Source organism: Poecilia formosa, unplaced genomic scaffold (genome assembly GCF_000485575.1).
Source record: "Poecilia formosa unplaced genomic scaffold, Poecilia_formosa-5.1.2 Scaffold7, whole genome shotgun sequence".
Taxonomy (NCBI): domain Eukaryota; kingdom Metazoa; phylum Chordata; class Actinopteri; order Cyprinodontiformes; family Poeciliidae; genus Poecilia; species Poecilia formosa.
Window position 1 is genome coordinate 200,260 of NW_006799946.1, and position 27,487 is coordinate 227,746.

Consider the following 27,487-nt stretch of genomic DNA (forward strand, 5'->3'; position numbering starts at 1 on the left):
TCCTATTTGGATTTGAGGCTTATTCTTGACTACTGTATATATGGAGGAGTATAAAATACATATTAATTCCCTGCCTCTCCCACTCTCTTGTGACAGCAAGAACAAGACAAAAGAGCATAAATTATTTTAAGTGCAAGCTGGCAGAGGATGCAGATGAGAAAAATAACTAATATTTTCTGGACATGCAAAGAGATTTACCTTATGTAACAAACAAAGGCTGTTATTTCTTTCTAACACTCAGTGTAGCTATGATTGCGTAGGGGTCTCTGCCTGTCATGACCAAAATAACCAAAATACATGATGTTCTTCGCAGCGATAACAGTCAAATGTCACTCAGACTAAAGTACCATGTTCAGACTCTTGCACTGAGCTTTCAGCATCGGTAAAGAGGATGGATTCCAGAGCCCTCCGTCTCCTTTTTTTTGCTTGACAAATAACTGATGACAGTGTTGGATTTAGAACTCACAGATCATGCCAGCTGCTGGAATCAGATGACAAGTACCTCGATGTCTACCGTCTCTTAATCCATTTCTGAGCCTTCCAGCATCATCGCTAGAATATTTATCACAGACGCCCCGGATGCAAATTTCAACAAATGAAGTTACTTAAAGGGAATGTATTGTAACTTTTGTTGAGCACTTTATTTTGGAGTTTCGTGTTCAACTTTGTGCCTTGTAGTGGAACCCAAATGAGATTTCAATCTGTCGAGACTCACACAGAGAGAGAAACAGCAGTTAGATCATTTTATTGGACCGAGAATTTGGCGCTCGGACACCGGCGGAAGACGTGCAGGTTGAGAATCGCAGCGAGCTTGAATGATTGGCTCAAACGAAGCTCAGGTAGGTCTTACCCCGGGCCCAGTCACTGGTGGTGGAGCGGAGCTTGGAGAGAGGAGTCTTGAGGGGACCTGGAGGCGTCTGGGAGGCTGGTGGTGGAAATGGGGAGGAGGTGGGTTGAAGCACAACTGAAGCGGGTGGATCTTAGGTTGCTTTGCCTGTTGAAGGAGCTCTTTCCAGGTGATTGGATCGAGGTGGAACGGTGGTGCGTCCTGGTTGGCTAGGGTGAAGGCGTGGTGATAAGTGATGCCAGAAGAGTCTTAGAGGTTGAATTTACGCCTAGGGATTCATTACTTGATTTTCTAGTTTTAACAAAATCGCAAAAAAAAAAAAAAAACTTTTTTCCCACATTGTCATAAAGAGGTAATTGTGTGTAGAGGTTTTAAAGAAATATGTTGATTTGATACATTTTGGAATACTTACTTTCCAGAAGTACTGTTTATTAATTTCCATGTCTGAAATCAACAAATACGTAAAGGGGAAAAACAAAAAAAGGTGTGAATGAAGAACTGTGAACACAACATAGCCACGAACACAAAGCTACAGAACACCAGGCTTGTGAATTAGTGCGTAACACACACAAGAGAAAACAGTGATAAGTCTTCAAATGTAAAGTAGTCATAAACAGATTATATGTTATGCTAACTCTGATAACTTCTCGATAAGAGTTGATAAAAACAGTCTAAAAAAGGTCACTGTCAAATTCCTGAAGTCTTACATCATATTTCAATGTTCTGCCACTCCGGTTTATTTGTATAACTTTATACACCAAAAACAGTTCTCCATCAGAAAATTATCTGCAATGGCCTTCTGTCTTGAAATACGTCACTGGTGCACACCTCAAAAACTGATCTGCTTCTAAACCTGCTCGGAGCTCTTACGGCGCAGAATTGAGAGTTTTACATTGCACTAATGCAAACAGAGCATCTGTTTTAACAGAGGCATTGCCCATAATTAAACCAACACACAGGAAAGACTGCTAGGGTTGCTCTCTTGATTAATGGAGCAATTAAATAATCCATTACCCTGAATTATGAATGTGCTAATGATGAGCCAACGCTGGGGTAATGATTCCTGGAGTTTGCTTGTGTAAAATATATATATATAAAAAAAAAAAAAAGGAAGTGGAGAGGACTGCCTGTGTTTGCAGATGTTTTTTTAATCATTGGGAGGTAGGGCTAAGGAGGAGCGATTGTGTGCGACTTCCTGCCGCGAGTAGCAGCTCCATCATCGCGGGTCATTGCTTCGTGCTGTAACAAGGAAGCCTCCCACTGTTTCCCGATAAGACACGATGTCGCAGATTTAAGAGCCTCCTGCTATGATTGACCTAATTCAATGCAAATTTAAATGAGCAATTTATGTAATTCCTGGTGGCAACATTCATTATCCAATTCAGCAAGGTGAAAAACAATATAAAGGGTGACGGTTTATGTTTTTTTTTAAATTTCTTACTGAACCAGTATGGTTGCTGTTTCAGATTTTATGGGTGAATTTATTATTTGACACCGGCAGCTTGTCTGGTTTGACATCTCGTATTGTGTCTTTTCTTGTGCTTAAAATTCACCTAATGTTATACGTACTTTAGAGCGGATAAAATGGTCGAGCTTCTGTTTATTTTAGAGAAAAGAGAAATCTAGTTTATTTAACACAGATGTAGAATGGGTAAAGCTCTAGTGCGCTATTTTTTAAACTAATATTACACTAAAAGCACGAGGCTTGTCTATTTATTTGCTCTTTTTGTTAAACAAAACCCAACCAAAGTGCTTGACAAGGCTTCCAAATTTCTGCTCTCAGATGTTTCATCCATCGCAGATTTTGAGGAACAGTTTCACTCCTAAGTCCTTTCACCAAATGTAAATATGTTTTCACACTTTGTGTATAATTATTTCTTTTGATGCCCTTACATGTTTTCAAGATTTATTTGGACAGTATAAGAAGCCCATGGCACATGTTTTCTGTAGATTAATTTAGACGTTTGCATCAAATTAAATTTTTGTTTCATAATCTAATCTTTCAATGTTCTGACCTTCTGTCTCTGCGGTGTGCACAAATATTTTAACCAGGTTGGGATTTAGAAAATTCAAGCAATTATTTAATGCTCTGAGTCAGCACGACTATACGTAGCAGAATTTACAAATACTACTCAACTACAATTTGTTTGCTTTCAAAGCAAAGTGCCTGAAGGTTTTTTTTGAAGCATCTCAAATCCAAGGTTACGTGTTCAGGATGGCGAACGGCTTCTTTAAAGTGTTGATTGAGTTGCAGCTTTTTGTTTGCATCAAAAATGCCAAAAAATGATTTGACATTCTTGTAATCAAGGGAAATTGAGTTATTTAAACAATATCTGAATACAACTTTATTGCTGGTCTAATTCAAAACTACTGTGTCTATTTAGGTGTCATTTTAGACTGGAAATACTACATACACTTTAAGTGAATGAATTCATTTTTGTGGTTTTTGAATGTTGATCATTTAAAGTAAGACTTCTGCCTCACACTTTTGCAAATATTTATTTGAACTCCAAATTATTAGCAAAAATCCTGAGTTCTGACAAAGGAAATGTGGATAAAGTTCAATCTTTAAACTATAGAATGCTCTATCTCTTCTCGCTTCAGAAATTTAATTTAAGTTCTGAATTTTTCTGTAATCATTCAGAAAACATTCCTCTGATTCCTGTAGAGAAAGAAGGCAATTTGGGCTCCCTGAGAACAACGGGTTACTTTTTAAGATTTGGTTCTGTATTGAATTTTGAAACTACTAAGTAGGGAAAATATTTAATTTCATGAAACAGATTTTTTTTTTCAAATTTCATGCGTATTTTGTGAATTTCTCTGTGATGCCATGGTTTTAAATGAGTTTAAGCTGTTGATTTGTAGTTACTGTGCTCTTGTATATAGATCAGCTGATAAAAAAAAATATAGATATGCTTTGATTATATTAGAATTGGGAGCATGTAAAAAATAGCAAAAGTCATTGTCCTTTTATTGCTGAGTAATTAACCTGTGAAGGGCCCAAACCGGCGACCCCTAAAAGCCTTAATTAACCTGTGCATTAGTTTGGTCCATTGTACTCAGGGTCACATTAGCTGCACTAAAACACCAAAGAGCTCACATATTTCTCATTCAGCTATAATAACTATTACCTGCCTGTATTATGTCTTTGGAGAAATGTTTTTCAGTAACGGCAAGAGGATAATGAATTATGCATTAATGTAAATTAGAGTCCTTTGTTGACATTATGTGCTGGGTCTTTTTTTTTTTTTTTTCTTCTACATCTTCGTTTTTGCCGTTTGTCAGACCATTTTATTCCGAGTGAATTACAAACTAGTAAAAACATTTAAGATTAGCAACAGTATGAAACTGCGTCATGCATAGGAGCAGGTTAAGTCGAGTTCAGACAAAATGATTTTCGAGTAATCTTCGGGAGATTACTACACACGCTGCAAGACGTTTCATCAGATTTGCTGTCTTATGAATCTGGCTTGATCTATATCAAGCATTTAATTTTTATTAGAGATAAATGTCTCTCGTCTTTAGCATTACATTTCAAGTAGCTTCCAATCGGATTTCCTGACCTCATTATTAAAGAGCTGACAGTTTTTCTCCATGGATTTTCTCTCGAGCGCGTTAAGATGTTGCATACTGAAAAGTTTTCTGACTCGAAATACGCAATACTATCCTTGCTATGCTCTCTGTTATATTTGTGTTACTCACTTTTGCAGCCCTCCCCCTCCCTTACATCTTCTGTGCGCTAATAGTAACATTTTAACATTTTCAAAAACATCCTGTACAAAGAACATCACAATCAGGATTTGTGTAACCTTTGTTGGAAAAATGTGCAGAGACAATTTGTTAATCCTTAGTTTGACTGAACAATTGCCAAGGATACATCATTACATTTTGTTTATCTGAGCCATGTAAGTGAAATAAGGCTAGATTTTCTTTTGAGACTGTGGGATAGTATGGCAAGAATGACGTATATGTTTGATGACTATCATCTGTAGGCATGTTCAATAAATTACAAAATAGTAAGTATTAATCATACTTTTCATTTAGCCCACGTTTCCATTGGTCTGATGTAATATTCCACTCTTAAATGTATATTTTTTTCATGAACCGTAAGCGGAAAATGATCTTCACAGATACAGCGGCTTGGAAACATCACTCTGTGGGGAGTTAATTTGTATAATGTTTTTTTTTTATTATTATTATTTAGTGAGCTGAGTTACTGGAATGAATTAACTTTTAAATAATATTCTAATTTATTGAATTTATTGTATGTTGCTCTGATAGCAAAGCTACACACTTTGATGATCGGAGCGTTGTGCCTTGGGGCACGCCAATCGATTAACAATTAGCATTTTTCACACTTTAAAAATGCACAAACATTAGTGATCTAGTAACAATTTATATCTATCTTAAAGATAATAGGAAGCATTTCATCGCCATTTACTGGGCTTGAAGCTGCTTAGATATTCATCAAGATAAGATTTTGAGAGAAAAAAAAAGTGATGCAGCTTTCGCTTCAGTTTTTGTTGAGCTTCCAATCTGAAAACCACAATGCGTATTGAGCGAGTTTTTTAATGAGAAACTTTTAAGCGTGTGTTTGAAATCCACTCTCAAAAGTGTTTTTCTGTGCATACAAATCTTAAAACCAATTTTTTTATTTTTCTTTGCCACCTAAGCATTGTTTTAAGCTGCCTGAAACGCCATGTTTGCAGTGTAAGGTTTCATCTCATCTACATGTATATTTGCATAATTTCTTACCACTGGCAAGTTTGGTTTACCACAAACACGCAGCTGACATCTAAAAGCAAGAGCTACAAAGAGAGCAGAGAAAGATGCTACAGTAAAATCAAGCAGTTCAGTGTATTCTAAAAAGATGTGCGAAATATTATAAAAAGCACCTTCGGGAGCATAATAGGGGCGCTTGAGTGCTTCGCTTTGATGTTGACGAGTTTTAATCATCGGTTTGGCTGATTGTTTATTTACCACCTTTTCACTTAACATGGTACGAACGGTGTTCATCTCGCTAGAATTAAATTCTTTTTTTTTTTTTTTTTCTTGTCGAGTCAGCTCGGTGTTTGAGCTCATTTCTTCACAATATCAGCACGCATCTCTGATGAAAACAGGACTCAGGAGGTGTGAGATTGTAAATGCGCCCAACGTGAGGAAAAACAAGAGACTGCGATGCATTTCTGCGGCTCAGTTGTGTGTCATCTCCTGAGCGCAACACCATCTTGGCCCACTTCTGCCTGACCGACTACACTCGGCGGCTCATCTGGGCCATTCCCTCTTGTCTGTTTTGCTTAATTTGCTCCATCCAACTCCTCTTCCCTGTCTGGGGGCCCGGTGTTCATGTGTCTTTGTGATAGAGAGAAGGGAATAACTCGGATGTACAAAGAAGCAGAACGTCCCAGGTGAAATAGAAAGAGGGTTACAGACAGCACCTTTGGTAAATCAGACGAGACCACCCAGCACGGATTCCCACACACAGTTCTTACCCCAGCGCATGCACCCGTTCACATCTAGGTCACAGAGGGGAAGAGGGGTCTTTACTCCACATTACAGCAGCTCTGCTTTCATAGACTGACGGGTCTCTGAGGCTTGTCACATGCAGTATGGTTTCCCCAACTTGTCCGCAGTTAAAATATTCTTGCAGATGATGCAATAAAAGCAAAGAGGTTGTCAGATTGTCCACCTTTGTCTATCTCTGTACCTCGTTGTTAGTAAGAACATTGCAACAAGTGAATATCCAGGTAAATCCAACGGATTCAGTTTAGGCCAAGTTTACCTTTAAAACGAATGAAAAAGGAAACTCTTTGATTCATGTTTTACCTTTTTTGAAGTAGGGAAAGGAAAAATGAACCATTCCCCTCTTGTGTTTTGTTTGCTTGTATTTAGCATGTTGTTTATAAAAAGTTAGCAACATCCAATCTCAGCATCGCAAATCCATTTCCACTTTGAAACACAGAGGTGGATTGCTGATGTTTTGGGGAAAGGCACAGAGAACTTAGAAAATATCCAACAAGAAGACATCCCAACATGACAATGACCCAAAACTCCAGGGAAAGTTGACCTCTCAAGTATGGAGCTGCTACGGAGAGATCTTAAACTTGTTTTTCTTACAGAGAATGCAAAAATGGACAGGAACTGAAGGCTTTTGCCTAGAAGAATGGACTGAACTAAATTACTTCCATGTGGCTCTGAACTTCCAACTCCTGTCTGTTACGTCGGACTTAGAAATGTCTGCAGCTTTAAGGAAATAAGGGTAAGGCGTGGTCCATATGTGCCTGGATATGTGAAACTTTTATTCACACTAAAGTTCAGTTTTACATCACTAAAAACATTTTTTTTATGAGAATTACAATCAAAGTGAAGATTTGATAAAAACCTGTTATTTATGTTTGGATGTGTTCACGGTCCCGTGTGTGGCTGTCTGTGACAAATAACGCGGTGCTGATGTCACATGCGACCATTGTTGCTGACTTGGAGGAAGAGTGGATGCTCTAAGAGAAGTGTGGATTTTTGTGCATCCACATATCTACCTCTCGCATCTCTGTAGATTGTATTTCTTTAAAATGAGCTTGCGTGGCATTGCCTCAAACATTATGTCACAAAAAGAGAACAGAACAATAGCTTCTTAGTGAAAACACTTTTCTGACATCTTTGAAATGGAGAGGTGTGTGCACTGATGAAACTTCCCACAGTCACACAGAGGAAGCTGATATAAAATAATCATAACTAGAGCTTGGATGCTCATAAAACTCATTTAAGGTGTATGAACTGTATTCCCTTCACACGGAGACTACTGTTTTAGTAATGCTAACGGCTGTAATCGCTAATCTCCACTTTTGCTCCTAACATTAATAAAAAACGAGCGCTTAGAGCAGAAAGTTAGAAGACCTTTTATTTTATTATTATAGTTCACAAAGAGAAATCGGATGAAATAGTTTGAAATACTGATCAGTGTGGCTCTTAAAGCTGGAGATGGGGGTACTAGACTCCCCGTGACCCTGCACAGAGTAAGCAGGTTGGATGTATATGTGCATTTAACATGCTTACACCCCGTAAAAGTACATCATTAGAGTCAAAGCTACTGCATGTAGGGTCAACAGGCTTCTCACACAACAGTGGTATCAAAAATGTCAGAGATGGATCTATCACCATCCCTCATGGGTGAGTGTGCGTGCACGCACCGCTTCCGTCTTTCCCCACTCCTCCTGTGGTCAAAACCCGTCGCTCCGGGCTGCGGTTGGCTCATTATGCCTTTATCTGCCCCAGGCCGCGGCTCATTGACTGGGCAGAGACTGTGACAGAGCCCCTTCACGGGGTCACCCGGCCTGCAGAAGGCCACTCAGCCAAGATGTCGGTAGCCTGTGTGTCAAGAAAAACAAACTGACAGACAGCAGGAGTGATGGATTTGACACTTGTCAGGATTCGTGATAGGATAATCCACTCCATGTTGTCGTGTCTTTTATATGGCGTACAGATCAGAGGGATCAATTCAATGTTTGCCTCACTGCAAAGCAAACGGAGCAATACTTTGTAGGTATAGCTCGACAAACAACGTAAATCACGTTTAATGAGATTTGTGTCTGTCATTTTGAGATCGACTCACAGTCTTAGCTCGATGATTTTCATATCTCAGCGCGGGAGGAATTAATCCATCAGAAACGGGTGCTCGTGTGTAGCCGAACTGTATTCCCAAGGCCTTTACCGCTCATCCATCGCCTGAAGAGGACGGCCAGCTTATTTTCTCTGCATATTAAAAATTGCCTGGAGAGGTGGCAGGCTAGGTCCCCAGAGGATGTACAGGGAAAAAAATGATGAGTGGGGAGACAAAGACTGGAGGGGAGATCAGAGGTGGGCTTTTCTTTCCCCTTTCTCTTTTTAAATAAATGATTAACTAAATACGTCCCTCACTCCTGTCCGGTTTTAAAGACGGACCGACTTTGATCTCAGGGGCTCTTTGAAAGGATCCGAGGAATCGGAAGAGAATGGGAAATGCGTTGTCGCTCTGCCTGCAAAGAGAAGCATCCTAGGTTACTGCTTCCAAAAGACTGGAAGCAGTTTGAAAATCTGTGTGGATTGCTAGAGCAAAGCTTTTGGATTCAAAATGTGTATATGTAAAGTGAGCTGGTTGATGGTCTTACTGTAGATATGCCTGGGGATAGATTCGTTTCCCTGTTTCCCCCCGAGGTCAGCGGAAAGCATATGTCTCAAACCACTTAAAAGTAAACCGTGTATCCCTTTTCTCATTGTAGTTGAGCGGAATATTGCCGGGTGAAAATCCCACATCTTACTGGCTCTTGTATACTTGGAAGCCCCTGTAAGCACTGTGATGCCAGCTGAGGTGAGACGATATGTTCTGGCTTTCTGGTGTGCACAGTTCCAGTGTTTCATCTTTTCTTAGCCAGTCGGTTGTCTTTGTGTCACTTAACCCGTAAGAACCCAGACCCAGTACTACTTTCAGAAACATTATTGGAATTGTATCTCATATGATCAAATGGATCATATGTAACAGATATCTAAAGGTGTTTTTTAAATGGCGCCACCCACTGGCACAGATCTGAAGTGTCAGTGGGTGGCACTTCAAATCTGAAGTGTTTCTACAAAGTCCCAAAGTGACATATGTGTCACACATATGAATATATATATATATATATATGTGACATATATACATATATGTATAATATGGAAACGATTTCTTTCCATATAAGGAAACAAATTGTCTTGTTTATTGACCCATAATTTACTTTTGCTTACATTCCTTAACATGTATGATATCTTTCTGATTTTTGTCATCTTCAATCCTTGCAACCTCTTAAGTGATCTCTACAAAGTGTTTCTACAAAGCCCATTCATTACTCAATGAATGTGAGAAGTTTTTATTTATTTATTTTTTTTTTTAGTAGTTTTCAGCAAAAAAAAAAGCTTCGTTACGGCGGTTGAATTCAAACGTTTTATTTTGGAGTTATTTTGATCTAATGTAGTAATTGAACTCACCTTGCATCATCTCCTGTTGATGGACTTCTCTCAACACAGTTTGGGAACATGATTGCATGTCTGCTGTCATAACAGCTCCCATGGTATTTGGGATTTAATGCTATACAGGCAGGTTTAGACTTTTACCAATTTTTTTTCTTTGTAAAACTATAATGTTTATGTTCGGCAGGATGTCTCTCAGATTATTAGTCTGAAAAATACTGAAGTTGAAGTCCTGCTGTTTAGAAATATTTCCTGTCACCCACCACCAGGCAAGGTGGGTGAAGTGTCTTGCCCAAGGACACGACGACAGAGGCGATAATCAAACCAGTAACTCGACTATTGTGGGACAAACTCTTACCAACGTCGCCACCATCGGGTTAACAGTGCCACATGATGCTCCATGAATCTCATACTGCCCCATGGCTAATTATAGCCATTCATCTTGATCGACATTGCAATACGTTAAAAACTGGTTTTGAACAAGGATTGACTTTTATTACATCATCCAGAGATATTTAGTATTCAACCAGCATATATATATATATTTTTTTCTGCAAACCCCCCTCGCCTTGCATCAGTGACACCGTCTGTCCTTGTTGTTGTCATTAGCCAGGAGACTTGGTTATTTCACCAAAGTCACCCGATACTTTTAATTTTGCAGCCTGACAAGCTTTTATCTCTGAGTCTGTTCTTCGGCACCTCTGTTCCCATGAGATCCCCGCTTTCATTAAAAAGTTGCTTGGTGAGTCTCTCGGCTTCGGTGCCTCATAAAACAAACAGCCATGATGAAAATAACAAAATGAAAAAAAAAACAAAAAAAAACCACACAGCCCAATGCTGCTCCTCTTATTTTATTACTGCATGCATACAGACACAAATGCACAACAAAATACTGTTTGTTGAGGTTGTAATGAGTCCCAGTAGCAGTGTTTTTTTTTTTTTTTTCTCCCACTAATTTGACATGCTTCAATTGGGCTGGGTCCCTCACTCTCCGCAGGCCTCAAATCCTCCACGCTGAGCCTAATGAATCTTCTCAATGTACACAAACAAAAGGACAAACAAAGCAGGCAGGAAGCACTCACTTCACTTGAGCTTGTAATTGTCCTAAAGATGTCAATCAATCACTGCGTCTCACTTTTCATGCAGACTATAGTTAATAGTCACCCACGAGAGCAAATTTGTCTTAAGACTGCTGCGTTACGCCCGATGCATCGAGTTGTGTTTACAAGTCCTCTTTCATTTTGTGGCAGAGAAGAGCTCAAACATTCCCCGCTGCACTTCCCCGCTCAGGAAGGTGACACGAGGAACAATGAGTCGGGGCCCCGCCAGTCTCCGAGGGCTCTCCTCGCTCAGGTTTCGGCAGTAATTGAATCGGGGCTTTTGCTGCTCGCAGAAGACAGCGTGAGCAAATTGTCTCGGATAGTTTATAGGGTAATAAACTCCCTCCACGCCAACACCTGCCAGCTGTGCTTAGCTTTGACCAAAACCGGTCTATTTAGTGCATCCTGCTGTGCACCTGCAGCCCACCCGTAACATTTCTATCAGAGCTCTATCGCACCAATCAGCTTTTCCAATAAACAGCGTCTTTGTTGGTCGACTGGAGGCTGCTGAATGTTATGATCGAGGTAATTAAAATCTCGACTCAATTCGGCATGCATGGCTGACCTTGTCGGCAGGTTAGGGCGCTGTATCTGAAGTCAGTTAGGATCATAATCTGTTATCCCACCTCCTCCTTTCCTTTGCTCAACAGTTTCCATCCATTCGTCGGTCAGTCTGTCCATCTGTCCACCTGTCTTTGATTTAATCCATCCGTCCATCTGTCTGTCCGTTCATTATTTTATTCAGTCATTCATGCATTAATCCGTCCATCCATCCATCCTCCGTCCATCAATTATCCATCTATCTGTCTGTTCGTCCGTCCGTCAGTTTATCCATCCATCCATCCATCCATCCATCCATCCATCCATCCATCCATCCATCCATCCATTTATTTATTTGTCCATCCATCCATCCATCCATCCATCCATCCATCCATCCATCCATCCATCCATCATCTTAATGCTGTGTAATTTTTCTTCTCCTGATTGTAACGCACATCTTCATCCAAACGGTCTCTGAGTGTCTGTTAAAAGGAACAGCTGAGTGGGCGAGGAGTAGGAGGACAAATGGATGCAGCGCCGATGCTTTCTAAGTTCTGCAAAGCGTCTTTTTATGCATTAAATTTTGCCTCCGCTCGCGCCAGGTTCAAACTTGTCTGTCTGCAAATGTTTGAGAAATGGGCTTAATAATGCTAATTAATTCCCTGACAAAACTGCACCTTTAAAACGTGATTATCAGTTTTTCCAACTCCTGCGTTGGGTGCTATTAAGCAAGCCGTGCATTAACGGGCGTCAGCAGCTTTCGGAGCTGCAGTCTCATTACATTTACAGGGAAGGGATGAAGTGCAACAAAAACCCGAGAAAAAAAAAATTAATTGGAAGCATGTGATAGTTAGGACAGGAGCCTGGGCAAGGGCAGAATAAATCAGAGGTCTGGCTGACAGCTTTATGGTGCTGTGGAGAGAGAAGTGGTCGACTTTAATGGGTGGAGATAGAAATGTTGGGTTACTTTATTTTTCCCCCCTCTTCCTCGCTGCAACAAACACCCCCCTGGCCCCCCTTCCTCCCTCGCTCCTCTTCCCTCTCATCAGCTTAGCCCCTCACCCCTGAACTGTGTAGCAAAGCTTGATATATAGAGTTAATTCAGTCCGTCCTGGGCAATAATTCATGCATTCAGAGTCTTGCAGACACAGCACGGGGTAGAATTGTTAATTTGCGCTGCTGAGATTGCACCCTCGGCCCCCTCTCCTCTTCAACACACACCTCTGTCACCTAATCTACACACTGATCCCCACCCTCTTGTCTCCTCCCTGCTCCATTATGCCGTCCTCTCAGACTTGAGCCAAATCTAAACCCATTATTTCCCCTTATCATCGAGCCGGACCCTCATCTCCTGACCCTCGGCCCGCGGTCACGTCCTGATCTCACCCCACCATCTCCAAGTTCACAAAGGTCATTCCCACATGGGACTTTCGCTCCCCGCACCCCCATCCCTCTTCTGTTCCTGCTTTTATAATTAGGGAATAAATCCTGGATAGGAATCAAGCGGTGAAGTGGTTTCTGCAGGGTGACGGGGACCCTGATCTCCAGGCTTAATCCGAAGAGACCCCTGTGTGTGTGGGGTTTGTGAGTCAGTGTGTGTGTGTTTTCATTTTGTCACTTGTTATGAGGGCAGATGGATAGGAGCACGCCTGGACCTCAGAGGAAAACGATTCGTTCAGATTGAACTGAATTGTTGGGCGTTAATTAATCCATATTTGCTTTATTGATAGATTTGCCGTTTATTTTTCTCTTATTTGAAGTAGGGATTGTGCCCTGCTCCAGAGTCAGCACTCAATGAGACGTCCACCCACGCAGTCCAGAAAATTATGGTGTTGCCGATCTGGATAATTAAAAAAGAAAAAAAAAGTTGTATTTGTCTTCATCTTCTAAATCTATGCATCCATTCGTCTTTCCGTCCGTCCGTGCATCTAATTTCTGGTTTTATCTTTAAGTTCAAATAGTTGTATCTGTGCAAAACACTGTCCTATGCACTCTGAACTTTTCTGCTTATATTAACAAGAAAACACCTCAAAAGTTGGTATAAGATTTCTCAAAATTACACTGTGCAAAAGTGTGAAATTTATGCGAGGAGCCACCTTTATAAGCTGAAAACGTTTATCATGCTAGCTTCATACGACATCGACAGTTTACAAAATGACCAACGCATTTATATTTCTAGCACAAATAAAACCATGAAACAAACCAAACTGTAGTAACAAACGGCATGATGTCAGTGATGGTAAGCAGAAAGCTCCAATTAACCTCAATCCGTTACAAAAAAAATAAAAACATCTCTTTTCCACATTTTAGCTTACAATTTAAAGACATGGTTAACACTTTGGAAACGCTTTCGTAAATTCCTGCAGGTTTTAACAGTGCCAACATTAGTCTTGTGCACTGTTTCACAAGCCTTGGCTCAGACCAGCACAGCCAAAGATAAACAGTGAGAAGCATTTTCCCCCAGGCCCCAAATGCAACTCCGTATAAAGTTGAAGCCGTCACCTCCACTCTTAACATGGAAACTCTCTCAAGCAGGAGTTAACGGAGAACAAAAAAGAACCTTCTCTACGTGGTCTGGCAGAACTGCACAGCACATTGTTTTCATTTATTTTATTTCAGTTGGCAGCGAAGAGGTGAGTTCAGTTTTCTTTTTTTTTTTTTCTTTTTTTTTGTTTCAGCAGTGGGAGGGAAAGAAGGGAGAGAGAAAAAAAAAAACGAAAAGAGAAAGGAGGTCACATTTTGTTGGCGGTGCTGCAGGAGCGTGAGGGCTTTTGTGTCAGGAGACGGGGAGAAACCTTAGCGCTGTGACAGGGGCTTTTCTCTTCCTAAAAAGGCGTGACGACCCCCGTGACCCGGAGAGTTGAAACGGAGGCCACCATTAAAATTCTCGTTCCTAATTGAGTTGGAGGCGATAAAAATCCCAGACAGAAACAGTCATGTTGTTTAAAAAAAAAAAAAAAAAAAAAAACGAACAAAGAAGAGAAATGGTTTGTACAATTTTGGAAAATCTACAAATTTGTGTGTGGCAAGTTTCTGCCCCTCAGCTGACCTAAAGCCTGAGGCGGTCAGTGGGTCTTTAATGTGAGTACAATCCCATGATTCATCCTTTTTCATGGCACTTCCTCCCCTGTTGTGTGGGACGATGTACCGCCAGCGCCAGAGACGAGATCTCATTGAGCTCTCTGCAGTTTGGCGCACACAGGTCCTTACAGCCTATTCGCATGTTATCACTGACTTGATGGGCTTAAATTGCCTATCTAGTGGACCTCCTGATATTGCACAGCATTCACTGCAGTTTTTTTAGATAAAGCTTTTAACATTGTGCTGATAATAATGGATTCTTGCGCTCCTTTGATGTTTTGATTCTTGATAAAAATGAAGCGCTGATTGCTCTTGGAGAAAAGACATGAAACAGGAACAGATGGCAGCGTGCAGCAGAGAGACCGCTTCAATGTTATCCATGTTAGAGTCTAAACGACTGTTTGAGTTGTTAAAAAAAATAGCTATTTATCATTCCGTTTGTGCCACTTATCTCCACTTTTCGGTGGCACAAATGAGGGCTTTTGCTGCTTTAATTTGCTTAGCAGTGGTACGCGAGTGTGGATTTCTAGAATTCAGCATTTAATAGTGGGACTTGTACATTGCCTTACAAAAGTCACACCTTCTAAGCTATTTCATAATTTATCATAAATCACAGCCTATGTGATTTTTGTATTTCTTTTTTTTTTTTTTTTTTGTGGTGGGAGGGTTTCACTAGACCAACAGAAGGTAGTGGTTAATTGTGAATTGGAAGCAAAGGGATACTTTTTTTTAACCAATAAAATGTAAAATTTGTGACATGTGCAAAGATGGCATGTATCTATCATCTTTACAAATTAGGTCACAATTTAGCTGCGTTCAATTTTATTTTATCATATCAAAGTAGACATGAATGCACATGGCGAGATATTTTCCACTTCGGAACTTCGCTCCATTTTGTATTGGTTCATTGCATAAAATGTATTTGTAGCGGGCTGTAAGGCATTCGAATACTTTTACTATGCAATGTGTGCCCAAGTATTATTTCTGTTAGCAAAAATACTAATAATCTATAAATAAGAAAAAAAAAAAATTATTTAGGTCCAAGACAGGTGCTCTGATTTTTTTTCTTTTCTTTTTCAACTCTGCTTCGGAGAACTGCCGGACCAGCAGAAACTCGGCGACAACCCAGTGAGATTCGTTTCAAAAAAAAAAAAAAATTGTCACACTACAGCTGCATACTCAGTTATCCACCAAAAAAAACCTTGCTGAGAAGTAAGTCTCAGCCTAGATGCTAAACACCAGATTTCTCCCAAAGAGCCATGCTCCGTCTTTGGAAAGATGGGACGCTTCGCTCTCTAATCAATTCAGTTAGGGCAGCATTATCTGGGGGTTGTGCCACCAGAGCTGCAGCGCACAATAACTCAATGCGGGCATCTGAGAGGTGTGTGAGTTTGATCCTGCGCCAGAGTGATGAATAGCTGTTTTTACTCTTTTGTTGCCTATCAGCACTTTTATTCCGCAGTTAATCCACCAGGCCATGCGTGCCTCCTCTGCTGCAATTTTTCACCTTGCAGTGTGAGATTGCGTGTGTGTGTGTGTGTGTGTTTGCACATCTTGCAGCCGATTGTTGGGCTCCTGCTATCTGTACCTTCCTGCCGGCATTGGAGCCTGATTTAGAGTGCGTGTGTGTGCGAGTGTGGATTGAAAGAATTGACATGTTGTGAAAAGTTAGTGAGGAGTGGGAGCCATATATAACATGTCAGCAGGCGCTGGTGAGGGGAAAGCCTTGTTACCGTTGTGTGTCAAGTGTTAAAAGGATTGTCATGTTGTTGCAGACAATGCAGCTTAGCCTCTTGATTTACTACACCAGAGGGGCTGAGGGGCTCTGCTTGCTCTGCCTCCTGCTGACGCCATGTTCCAGCTGTGACATGGTCCACAATTATTTGCATCCATGGTAAAGAGGAGTAAAAAGCGTCTTTTATGGTAGTTGCATAAATTCACACTGAAAATTTTACTGTTGTTTTTACACTATGCTGTGTGTGCCGCATTCACCTCAGCGGTTAATACTTTGTACAGCCAGTTTTTGCATACATGATAGCACTTCTACTCGCTTTAACAAGGTGATGTATTGTTGCTCTGGAAACTTCTGCTAAACGTCAACTCACCTCACTGGTTTTCTGCAAGTTTTAGGTCTGGGATAATTTCCTAAAATTGAAGCAGTTCGGAATCTACCAACATTCCCAGTGTCTTTGGTAGAGAATCGGGCCCACAGCATCTCAGACCCTCCATGGCTTTCCCGCTAAATTATTCTTTATTCAGCTGGAGAAGTTTGTTGAGGAACAGGTCCGTCTTAACGAGTCTTGCAAGTTTGCAGCAAGCTGCAAATGTTTGTGATGGTAGGACAGAAACGTTTCGTGAATTCCAGCCCAACAAGTTGTGGTCGATACAGTCACACTGTCGACTGCTCTCACGTTTGTTTCTTACTGAAAACACGTGTTCCTCGTCCTGCGTCTTGTGTTGTGTAGAAGACAGGTGAAGCAGATGGTTAATGGACTCTTAGTGGGATGACATGAAATGCTGCACAGCTTTGCTAACCATGAACTCCCCACCTCCTCCTGCTTGTCAGGCCAGCTCCAATTAGGGAGTTAGGGGATCCTTGTGGTCATATTTTAACACAAGCCAGAGCACTTCGAGGCCCCCCTCAGCCTCATACTTGCCACATGTCTTCTCGCTGTTGGGGCTAGCTGCCCTCCAGAGAGCTGTTCTACATACGGCGGACAAGGAGTACAGCTTCGCGCGGAAGCCTGCTGAGACCCCCGCACCATTTATCTCTCTGCTGCGAGGTTGGGCCAGTACTAATTGACTGTGTATGTGTGTTTGCATATGCATATATGTGTGTGTGTGTGTGTGTGTGTGTGCATGTTTCAGTCCTTGTCTCTTGGAGCTGTGCACATCAGTGAGATGATAGGATGATGTAAAGAGAGGAAGAGAGGCCAAGCTGATGTTGCAATCCCATCAGAAGGGGCTCAGATGAAAAGGCTTAACAAATGCATCCAGTAAAACTGCGCTGGGAGCTGAAATGCCACACAACCAATGCTGCTTTTAAAGGAAAACTCTTGTATAGTGGGTGGGGGGGGGGGCACATCTTTACTGTAACAGACAGGATAACATGACATAAAGGAGGACAGAAATGCAAGTGAAATGAGGTATCGTGACACTCACGATGACGGACACAAAGAAAGTTAGTTTTTTTTGCTGCCTATAGGAAAAGTTTAGAAACTTATGGAGTTTAATTGAATTTTCCAGGTATGGATAAGAACGGAAGAATCATCCAACTCCTTAACTCTTTTCTGCTTTGTGAGCATCAGCTTAAATCGAAGTTTCAGAGCAGCAGGTGGCTTAGTAGAGATTATCAGGGCTCCTTCCTTTCTGCTTATCCATCCATCCATCTGAATGTAAGGCATAACCCTTCATATCAAAATTTTTATTATATCAGTACAGTGGGCCCCCACCTATCTGCAGATTTTGATGTTTGACGTGACTCCTGATTAATTGTGGAAAACCTGCCCGGTTGCAGATTTTTATTTTTTTTTCCGTAGAGCAAATCAAAAATATTTGACAGAAAATGCGACGTAGGAAGCTGAAATAACTTGATGAAATGCTACTTGATAAGATATTGGCTGTACACCAAAGAGCAGAGGCAAGGAAAACTTTGGATTTTAGCTTGTGTGTTTTAATGTGTTTTAAGGTATAAAGTGATAAAGGTCTCTAGCTATTCGCAGGAGGCCGATGTCCCCTGGGGTTCACAGTATTCAATATTCGTACATAAACTTCAAACGCTGATCAGAAATTAACTGACAACCTAGACGATTTGGGTCCTGAAAGGAAGTTCATTTGGCCATGAAGATTCCACTGGAATGTTGTGATATTCCCGTCCACTTGTCCACTGTTGACAGGACTAGTGATCATTATTTTACCTCCAAGATATACATTTGTTTAAAAACCTGTCTGTAGTTCTACTACGCATTTGTTCCTCTCCTTGTCCTTATTTTATGATGATGTAATTTCCTCTTATGCCAACGACTAACTTTCAGCTATCATTCCTTCTAGATCCGTTTGCCAGAATTTGCAAAAAAAAAAAAGAAAAAGTTGAAGTGAAATGATCCATCAGTGATCCTCCTGGCTCTGTGAATTCCTGTCTTGTGTGGGGTGTTACGGCACGATGCTCGTGCCCCGTCTTCGTGTTCTCTCTCTACACCACCCTGTTCTGGACTTTATCAACACGTCATTTGGCTTGGCCTCCTCCCAAAGAAAGCTCGAGTACAGCACGGAGTTGGCCGTCTCACTGTCCGCTGGGAGAAAGCTGAGTGATGTGCGCGTCTGTAGTCTGCATGTGTTTGGTGGGAGCATTCGGAGGGTAGAGGGGATTGTCGAAGCCACCTCTCTCTCCTTGGACCGGGAAGCTCTGAATCATGCCGGCTTTTCCTGGAAGAGACCCAGAGGGAACCGGGCAGAGCCGGCTGGACTCGAGCAGGCCGTCTTAGCCGGAGCCTGGCCTCTCGCTGACACCAAGCTGGTGATGAGAGCAGTTCTTATTTCACCCGCCTTCCCTCTGCTCACCAGGTTGGCACGCTGCAGGTGCTTTCCTGTAACTGGGAAGTGTTTCCAGTTTCAGCCTGGGGAAGAAACAGATAACCTCACCCTGCTGAACTTTAAGAAGCAAGGTTTTGATAGATTCAGTGCTTTGTGAATCTGTTTACACCCCTTTTAAATTTGTTTTACAATTTTACATGCTACAGTCTTAAACTTTAGTGGGTTTAATTTAGATTTTATGTGATAGACCAACACAATATTTTGGAAAATGTGAAGTGGAAAGAAGAAACACGGTCCTTACATTTTCCTACAAATAAAAATCTAATAAAAGTATGATGAAGCAAAAGATGTGTGTTTTTGGTGAACCTTGACCTTCATGTAGGAGGTGGATCTAACAGATTTTCTTCATTCATTGTCTTTAACTTTGTCCATTTTCCAATCAAGTCTGCCACATGTCTTCTCGCAGCTTCCCAGTCTCTGCTAGACCAGCGACCACTCCAAAGGCAGGAAGCAAACTAAAGTACAGGGCATTCTGGGTAAATACAACCAAAACAAACAACCAAGTCTATTGCTAGTGGAAGAAATGACTCATCCATGTCCTATATGGGTTTTTTTTAGAAATAAATGTGCATCATTAGTTTTTTGTTGTTTTTTTGTTTGTTTTTGATTTTGCAGACACAAGAGAAATTGTACAACCTCTAAAATCTGATGCCACTCGTTTTTGTGTCATGAAGAAGGAAGTTGTGCTCATGTCTTCTTCAGAGACTTTCATGTAGTTTCCTGCAGCAGTTCTTGATGCAGCGCCACCACAGGCCAGAGAGTGAACAGTTTTCAAAGAGTTTGATTCGTTCGACACTGTGCAGTATGAAAGCAAACTGCACCATCTGAAAATGTAACAGATGTTGCAATTTTGGTCCCTAATCAAACTGAGCCTACCGGACTATCGTGTATTTGTTTACAAAGTCTCACATCTGAGCTGCGGGACGCTGCAGCTCCTCCAGAGTCAACACGGTCCTCTTGGTTGCATCTTTGATAAATATCCGTCTTCTCAGTTTAGGTGTGCGGTCATGTCTGGGTTTGTTGCTTCGTCACGGTCTTTCCAATTAGTCTTTCCAATTATTAGATGCCGGATTGAACAGTGCTCTCTCTATGAGCTCTGTGAGTCACTGCGGCACAATCTGGGCTACTTTACACAAAATCTTCATCACTGACACCCCTAGTGCCACAGTTGTGCAGTTGCCGGGGCTAAATATAATCGTGTCGAACTGCCTACGCTGTCACGTGCCGCGTTCAGTTCAGGGAAATCACTCTCTTCTGTGCCCGAGGTGCTGAGGATCGAGGCACGAAAGCCGATATTAATAGTAGAGTCCGTTTGTTGCTACAGGGTGTCCGCACTTTCCTGTTTTCTCTGTCTTTGTTTTGGCCGAGCACTGACAGATTTACCACTGGAGGAACTCCTGCATCTAAAACAGAAAAATAGGCTCTATTGTTCAAATTGGTCTCTAGTGGAAAGAAAACAGACACTGTTCTGAAGAAAATAACAAGGGAGTAATCATGGTTTTCAACGCGAGTCCTGTAAACAGTGTTGTCATCGACATGTTTGTTATTTCTGTAGGAAATTGAGGGAATCGAGGTGTTTTCTCCTCTCAGTGAAGAGTCCCCCCTCACCCCGACCCCCCGAGGGTGAAAGTGTTGAGTCCCAGTGAAAAGTTCAGCTTTCTCTTTGAGGAGGTTCTCATGTCTGAATCCCTAAAGAGGCTCGCTGAGCACCGGCGTTTGATTGGAATCAGCGGTAAGAGGGCTGGAGATTGCTCAGCGTATCCCTGCTTCACACTGTCAGATAACGTTAACAGTTGCCTCTTCTCACAATTTTCTTGTCAAGCTCCAGTGGGAAATTAAGTCAGGAGAAATAACTGCAGAAAGTGATCCAGCTCGATTTGTGAGCAAGTTTTGGCAGGAATCTGCAAAGAACTCGCATGCAGATATGTTATCTAAACTCGGAGAGGCTGTAGCACAGGCTGGGAGAGGAATTAAGTTGTATTCAGAACGCTATAAAAAGATGTAATCAAAGGTTGTTGTTGTTTTTTGTTTTTTTTAACGGAGTTACATTATTTTAGTTTAGCCAGTAAAATGAGAACCAGTCACTGTACATGGCTTTTAAAGTATTCACCCCAGTTAAACTTTTCATTCAAAAAAGCTGAAATTCAAATGTACCAAGACATGCGCTGTCCACCTAAACTCACTGTCCGCTGGGCTTTAGACTAACTTTTCCCTCTGCATGTGCCGAAGAAAAAAAGTAAGGCACACCAGCTTTAAAAGTTAGATGCACCCAAATTTTTGAGCACACTGCATTAACATCGCAGTTTTACAGTTCACTTTTAAAAAAAAACTCCAATTAGTGTAATATTGACTTGTAAATGATTTATTAGCAATCTAGTAAAAGTAAAGTTCTGTATTTGAAGCAGAATTACTGAAGTAGTGCTTAAAATGCTTTTACGTGCTGAAACGTAAAAATCTCAAGAGAAATAAAAGAAAACCTAGAAGATGTTTTAAAGACAAAAAAAAAATCGTATGATAATCTCAAACTAAGCATTCCATTAAGTTCAAGCCATTTTTTCTTATGAGAAATTATTTCAACTTAGTGAAGAGAAATTTTTCTTCTGCAGCACTGAGCTATGTTATCCTCTCAACCTCTTCTCATGATGTGTTTGCTGTCATATATATTGTTTTTCTTCCACGCCACATAAAATACCAAATGTGAGGCATTGAGGCTCTGTTGTATGTACTCTAAAACCTCCCATCAATGTAATTTATCTACAAAATGTTAATCTCAAAAGATTTGTTCACATTCAGTCAATCTTATAGTTTTTATTTTTTTATTTCTTTATTTTTTTTTTAAGATTGAACTAAAATCTCTAGGGTTTCCCTGTGGTTTTGGCGTTCTTTTGTTTGTCCCTCGAGAGTCGATTGCATGTAAAAGATGATTTGATGCAGCAGAATAAAATGAAGAGCAGCCATACCGAAGTAGGTTTTTCATCATTTTAATCTTTAAAGATTTACACAGTGATTCAGCTTATGATGTTGTATTGAAAGAAACCGCAGCAGTTGTTAAAAGCTTTCCGTTCCGACCACTAAATAAATATTGACGTGAACATGGCTGGAATCTGTAAATGTTCTAATTTTCTGAAAATTTGAAAACGACTGTCCCCTGTGGCTTTTCTGGTGGGTCGGATGCTAGGGCTTCTCATATTTTAGGTTTATGTCTAAAAAGTCTTATCAGTGCAGTAAAGCTTTGTTTTCAATGTCTTTCTGGATGTGATACTTCTCTCCCCTGAGAATAGGAGAAAAGTCCCGGCGAGAAGTATCGCTTGTCATGTTTTGATACGTATTGGAAACACATTGATTTTCTGGATTTATCCGTCACTCAAATGTTTCCTTGTGAAAATCTCCAATAAAGGATTCCCTACTGTATCGGGGGGGGGAATAACTGACAAGTGTGGAAATGTGTAGCTGTTACATGTAGAAATGTCAAACGTATTCTCTGTGAAGCCTCAGAACAAGAGATTCCCTTTCAGCTCTGAGCTTCAGGGCTTCACTGGTTGTTCTCCGCGTCCTTGGAAAGCCAAGTCTTACCGGAGCAAACCCCAAGGCTTAATGTCAGCAAATTAATTATGGATTCACCCAATTAGTTCACAAACTACACTGTGTGTTTGAGGGGAAAATGATTACTCTCCAAGATGATGTCTCTTCTCAGTCCTTGCCCCAGTGAGCATTGCTCCTCTCTTAGAGCAACTGTGTGTGTGTGGGGGGGTTCGTCTGCATGTGTGAAACGACACGCAGCAGGCAGGTAGCATGACCTTTTTAATTATTCAGCCTCCCAAACCTGTCCACAGCATCCACTTTGGCTTTTATCACCAACACATCTCTGTTTTTGAAACAAAAGAGGATATTTCCGCCGTTCTGATCTTAATCTAGATCGACATGGACCGAACCACACGATAACTACGGAAGCCTGCTTGATGCAAAACATTCCCGTTCTGTCTGATAATGGGGTGGATTAGGAAAAATTCCCTGCTGTACAGAGAAAACCTTTATTTTTTCTTGTGTTTTTCTTTGCACAAAACCTTTTTTTTTTAATTTCATTTCCCACAAAGTAAATTATTTGTTGATAAATTTATCAGGATGATGGATTGCTACAGCAATAGTCTCATTAAATTTAATTGCGTTACAAGAAAATGGTATCCAGGATTACTTAAATTCAAAATTATTATTTTTTCTAAATTAGCAAGGTCAAGTCTTTTGAGGTGTGAGCCTATCTTGGTAGTTTAGGAATGCTTTTGGTTTTTTGCTTTCAGTTTCAATTAACCTGAAATTCTCCCCTAATGTCTGTCACAACCCAATTTAGCCCCAAAATGCAAGGAAATAAAACCATAGATGTGATTTGGTCAGGTGACTAAAACTGATAGGGAAAAAGCTGTTTCTAAAACTTGCATATAGCATTTGTGTATAGGTTCATTATGCGTCCTATATGACTAAACCTGTTGCGTGTGATGCTCAGTTGTGATTTTGGCCCATTCTCTGGGACAAACTGTCTTCAGATTCAGGGTCTCTGTCTGCTTTAAGCAGAGGAGTTTAAGTATCTAATGCCTCGGTTCCACTTAGCGATACACCATGAGTTAGAACTCACGGAAGAAGACTAGATGTTTGGCTTGAAAGTAAACGCTTCTTTCGACTCTGGAGAATACAGGAGATTTTATCTGATGACATAAACGGTGGAATAAGATGCTAAATGATTAATGTCGGTCCCATTTCTTTGCATTGCGAAATTCTGATGGTTCTGTTTTCTCTGTCGGGCTGCGTTCAGCACCTCTAACACTCTCACCAGCAGCCTCTGTGCATTTGCCGATATTGGGAAGAGTTTGTCTACCGTGAATGGCTTCACTGCGAAGCATGATTATGCTCCACAGACTCAATCATAACAAATATGGATTTTCACATTTAGTGTCTTGCCATCCTGTGGACAAACGTTTCTCTTTCAGGGAACCGGGGGCCACGCGGGCCGAGAGCTTTATCGATCATCTGACTCCTAATGCCTCTTAAATATTAGGATTCATGTGTATGACCTTTGTGTTTGGATTTAGCGTGCAACTTCGAATACCCTTCGAAACGTGTGTGGCTGCACCATAGGCTTCGGCTGTTCTTCTTCTTTCACACTTTGACTAGATTTACTTGAAGTGCGAATTGTTGAACGCTGATGGGATGAGATGATTGAGTCTCAGGACCATTCTGCTCACTGCTTGCAAAAAGTAAATGGAGTACAGAAGAGAGGAAGTCCATGAGAAGTGGGCCTCTGTGCACATGAGCACTTTTTCCACCTTCCACCCACTTCAACTCGTTTTCATGTCTCACACATATGCACGCCCATGTATCTGGAAGACAGCCCGGTGATTGATGACTCTCTGCTGTGAGAGACCTCAGAGGCAGCAGCTCTGCAGAAAGATGGACAGTTGAAAAGCAGGGAGGAGGGACTGAAAGACGGCTGAAATGAATCAAATGGCGCGGTGAGGTCGAGCTGCAGCCGTTAACATGCCGAGGCCACCGTCTTGCATTGTTTGGCGGACTTGAAAGTAACCTAATAAACCACCTTCCTCTTGACAAAATCACTCTTTTTTTTCTTTTTTTTCTTAGTTCCCTTATGTCTATTTTTCAAGAAAATGCAGTTATTAAAAAAAAACAACAAAAAAAAACTATTCATGCTCTGTGTAGTTTATCAAATTTTCTCACATTCCAAACAAAAAACATTAATATATTTTGGGAAAAAAACACAATAAAGTGATTAAAAATGTGATGTGTATTCCACACATTTCACTCTGACATATTATCAAATAGTCATCGAATTTGATAGTATGTTACTGATCCAAACTCATCTAAAATAATAAAAACTAAATACATCTCTCTGTGTCTAATCTATGTTGGCTCTATAATGCACAAGTGTAACTTGCATAGAATTACTGAAATAAACTAGCTTTTCAATGATATCCTCCTTTATGGAGATACATTTCTAGAAATCAATACATACCATGCCATTCCCTCTGAGTTGATTTTAAGTACCCTCTATTGGGCTGAATGTGCAATTGCATGTCACGTTATGGGACAGCCTTATTTTGTCAGGCTTAAGTCTTGCCCACCTCCTTCACATTGAATTAACTCAACATATGTCACATGAATGAGCTTTTAGTAAAAACTACAGTGTTTTTTTTTTTGTTTTGTTTTTTTTTTAAATGTACTTGAGATGTTGCTGCAAGCGATGAAAAACATGGTGAGTCAGATGATGCTGCAGATGTGTTTGCCAAATCGGGGAAATTTGGAGCGCTTAGAGCATCAAAGTTTTGTCGCTTTCTAGAGCAAACAAAGCACTTTGTCACCACCGTGTGTGAGAATGTACGTGTGTGATTAAGGGATTTTTCAGCATCTGCTGCCTGGAGCTCCTTCTGAGCAAGAGGCAGAGCGACTTTGTTGTCGAGGTCTCTTTAGTGCCTTCCAAGTCAGCATTTTGCTGTGCTTTTACGACAATAATATGATTTTTTTTTTTTTTTTTTTTTTTACACACTGCTTGTCTGTGTTTACCCAAGCCTCCTTGTGTTTGTAGGTGTATGTGCCGAGGCGGAATGCCCCGGGGAACAGCGCTGACTGTGCACTAGGAGTCTGAACCTTGTCAGTGTTTGTGGCTGAGGAGGAGAAGGTGAAGGAGGAGGAGGAGACGGAGGAGAGGTGCCCCCCCCCCGGCCCCCCCAGGACGCCGTGCCGAGCAGCGTTTGACGCCATGTCCCTGACTGACAAACATAAAGTGAAGAGACAGCGACTGGACCGGATCTGCGAAGGTAAAGAGACCTTCTCATTATCGCTCCTCACGCTTTTCGGGATTATTTTAGGGAGATGTTTTGTTTTAAGAATTGCTTTTGTGCATTAAAACATTATTATTATTTTTTTTAATCAAAAATGTTACTTCTTGATTGTTTTTATTGGGTTTCTTTCAGTAGAAGGCGTTTGCCAGTTAGTTATCAAAGTGGACTGTGGTTTTTAAAAAAAGTCAAATCTGTAGGAATTTTCCATCAAATCCTACCTTTGGTTTATGGACATAAATGACTGGAGTGACCGAAGTTCTCTTTGGCTGTAAGAGTATCGAAGCACCGACTTCCCAGCACTTGCTGCATACTACCAATCAGCTGGCTGAAAGAAGGCTCTTATGTTTAACACTCACTTGTAAGAAACACAAACTTAATCATTTGAACATGGCATGTTATCGTGTGGAAACTAAAAATAATACCGCATTCACAGCATCTTGCTGTGAGAATGATTCTGCCACCCAACATGTGTTTTTTCTTTTTTCTTGACGTAAAGCTAGGAAGCTGATTAACCAGGTAAAAATGCTCAATAGGTTATTTTACAAAGAGTAGAATGACAAAAAAAAAATATTTGTCATAATATGCACTTGAAAAGTATTAAAAACATTAAAAAGGTGTTGATTCTTTATGTTTGCTTAAAACGTCTCAAAATAACATATTTGCATTCAACACAGTTCCTTAACACCCACTTTGTAAGGCTGAAAAAGCTCACTGTACATCTTTAGCTGCCACATGTATGTTGCTAAAGTACTTTCAGGGACTGCACAGATTGATTTTTCTATTATTTATGTTGTTGGTGGCAAATTTTCTCTATGTAGTTATGACCTATTTCTTTGCTACTCCCTGGAGGTCACCAGATTTTGTAGACCTCTGCTGATTAAGTTGGTAAGGCTTTAAGATTTGTCAATGCAAAGTTATTGCTGTCATATTTTAATATCATTATCAAACTGTTATTCAGTAAGTCAATAAACAACATTTTCTTTAGTCTTTAAACTGGTAGCTAACGATGGGAACATTAATATTTATAAAATAAAATCCATTCAAATGTTTTGCCAAATTGCATCATTTAATTTTTCCCCCAAAAGCAGAGGGTACAAGTCTTGCTCATTCTTAAAAAAAAAAAAGGTACAAGTCTTGCTCATTCTTAAAAAAAAAAATTAAAAAAGAAATTAAAAGAAAAACTGGGTAGCGATCGTTATTCTTTTTCCATGCAAACAATGTGAAATTTGCAGGTATTTAATTAGACTTCTCCTTCCATTCCTCCTGTGTTCACTGAGCTGCTGGCAAAATCAGAAGCAGTAAGCCTGTTTTACTCGCTTTGGAGAAATTCTCCTCCTTTTTTCCTTTCGCTTTGCTCCTCACACGTACGTTTCCTCTTTGTAACCTCATGGTTGTGTTTTAACTTGCAAATGTGCAAATGAATATATATGGTGACGATTCAGGGGAGTTTTTCTTTAGAGGGCTCTAGGAATATTCAGCTTTTAGAAGTTTAACTTCACAGT

The 27,487-nt window shown here is 40.6% G+C and overlaps 1 protein-coding gene across 1 annotated transcript in view; it reads left to right on the plus strand.

The window, feature by feature from the left end:
• The window catches only part of LOC103150461 (C-terminal-binding protein 2), a 115,802-nt gene that overhangs the window by 18,255 nt on the left and 70,060 nt on the right, over window positions 1-27,487 (plus strand). The window contains exon 2 of the mRNA XM_007570106.2: window positions 25,730-25,961. Coding sequence (XP_007570168.1) covers window positions 25,904-25,961 — 58 coding nt within the window. The 5' untranslated portion in view covers window positions 25,730-25,903. The remainder of the gene's footprint in view (window positions 1-25,729; window positions 25,962-27,487) is intronic.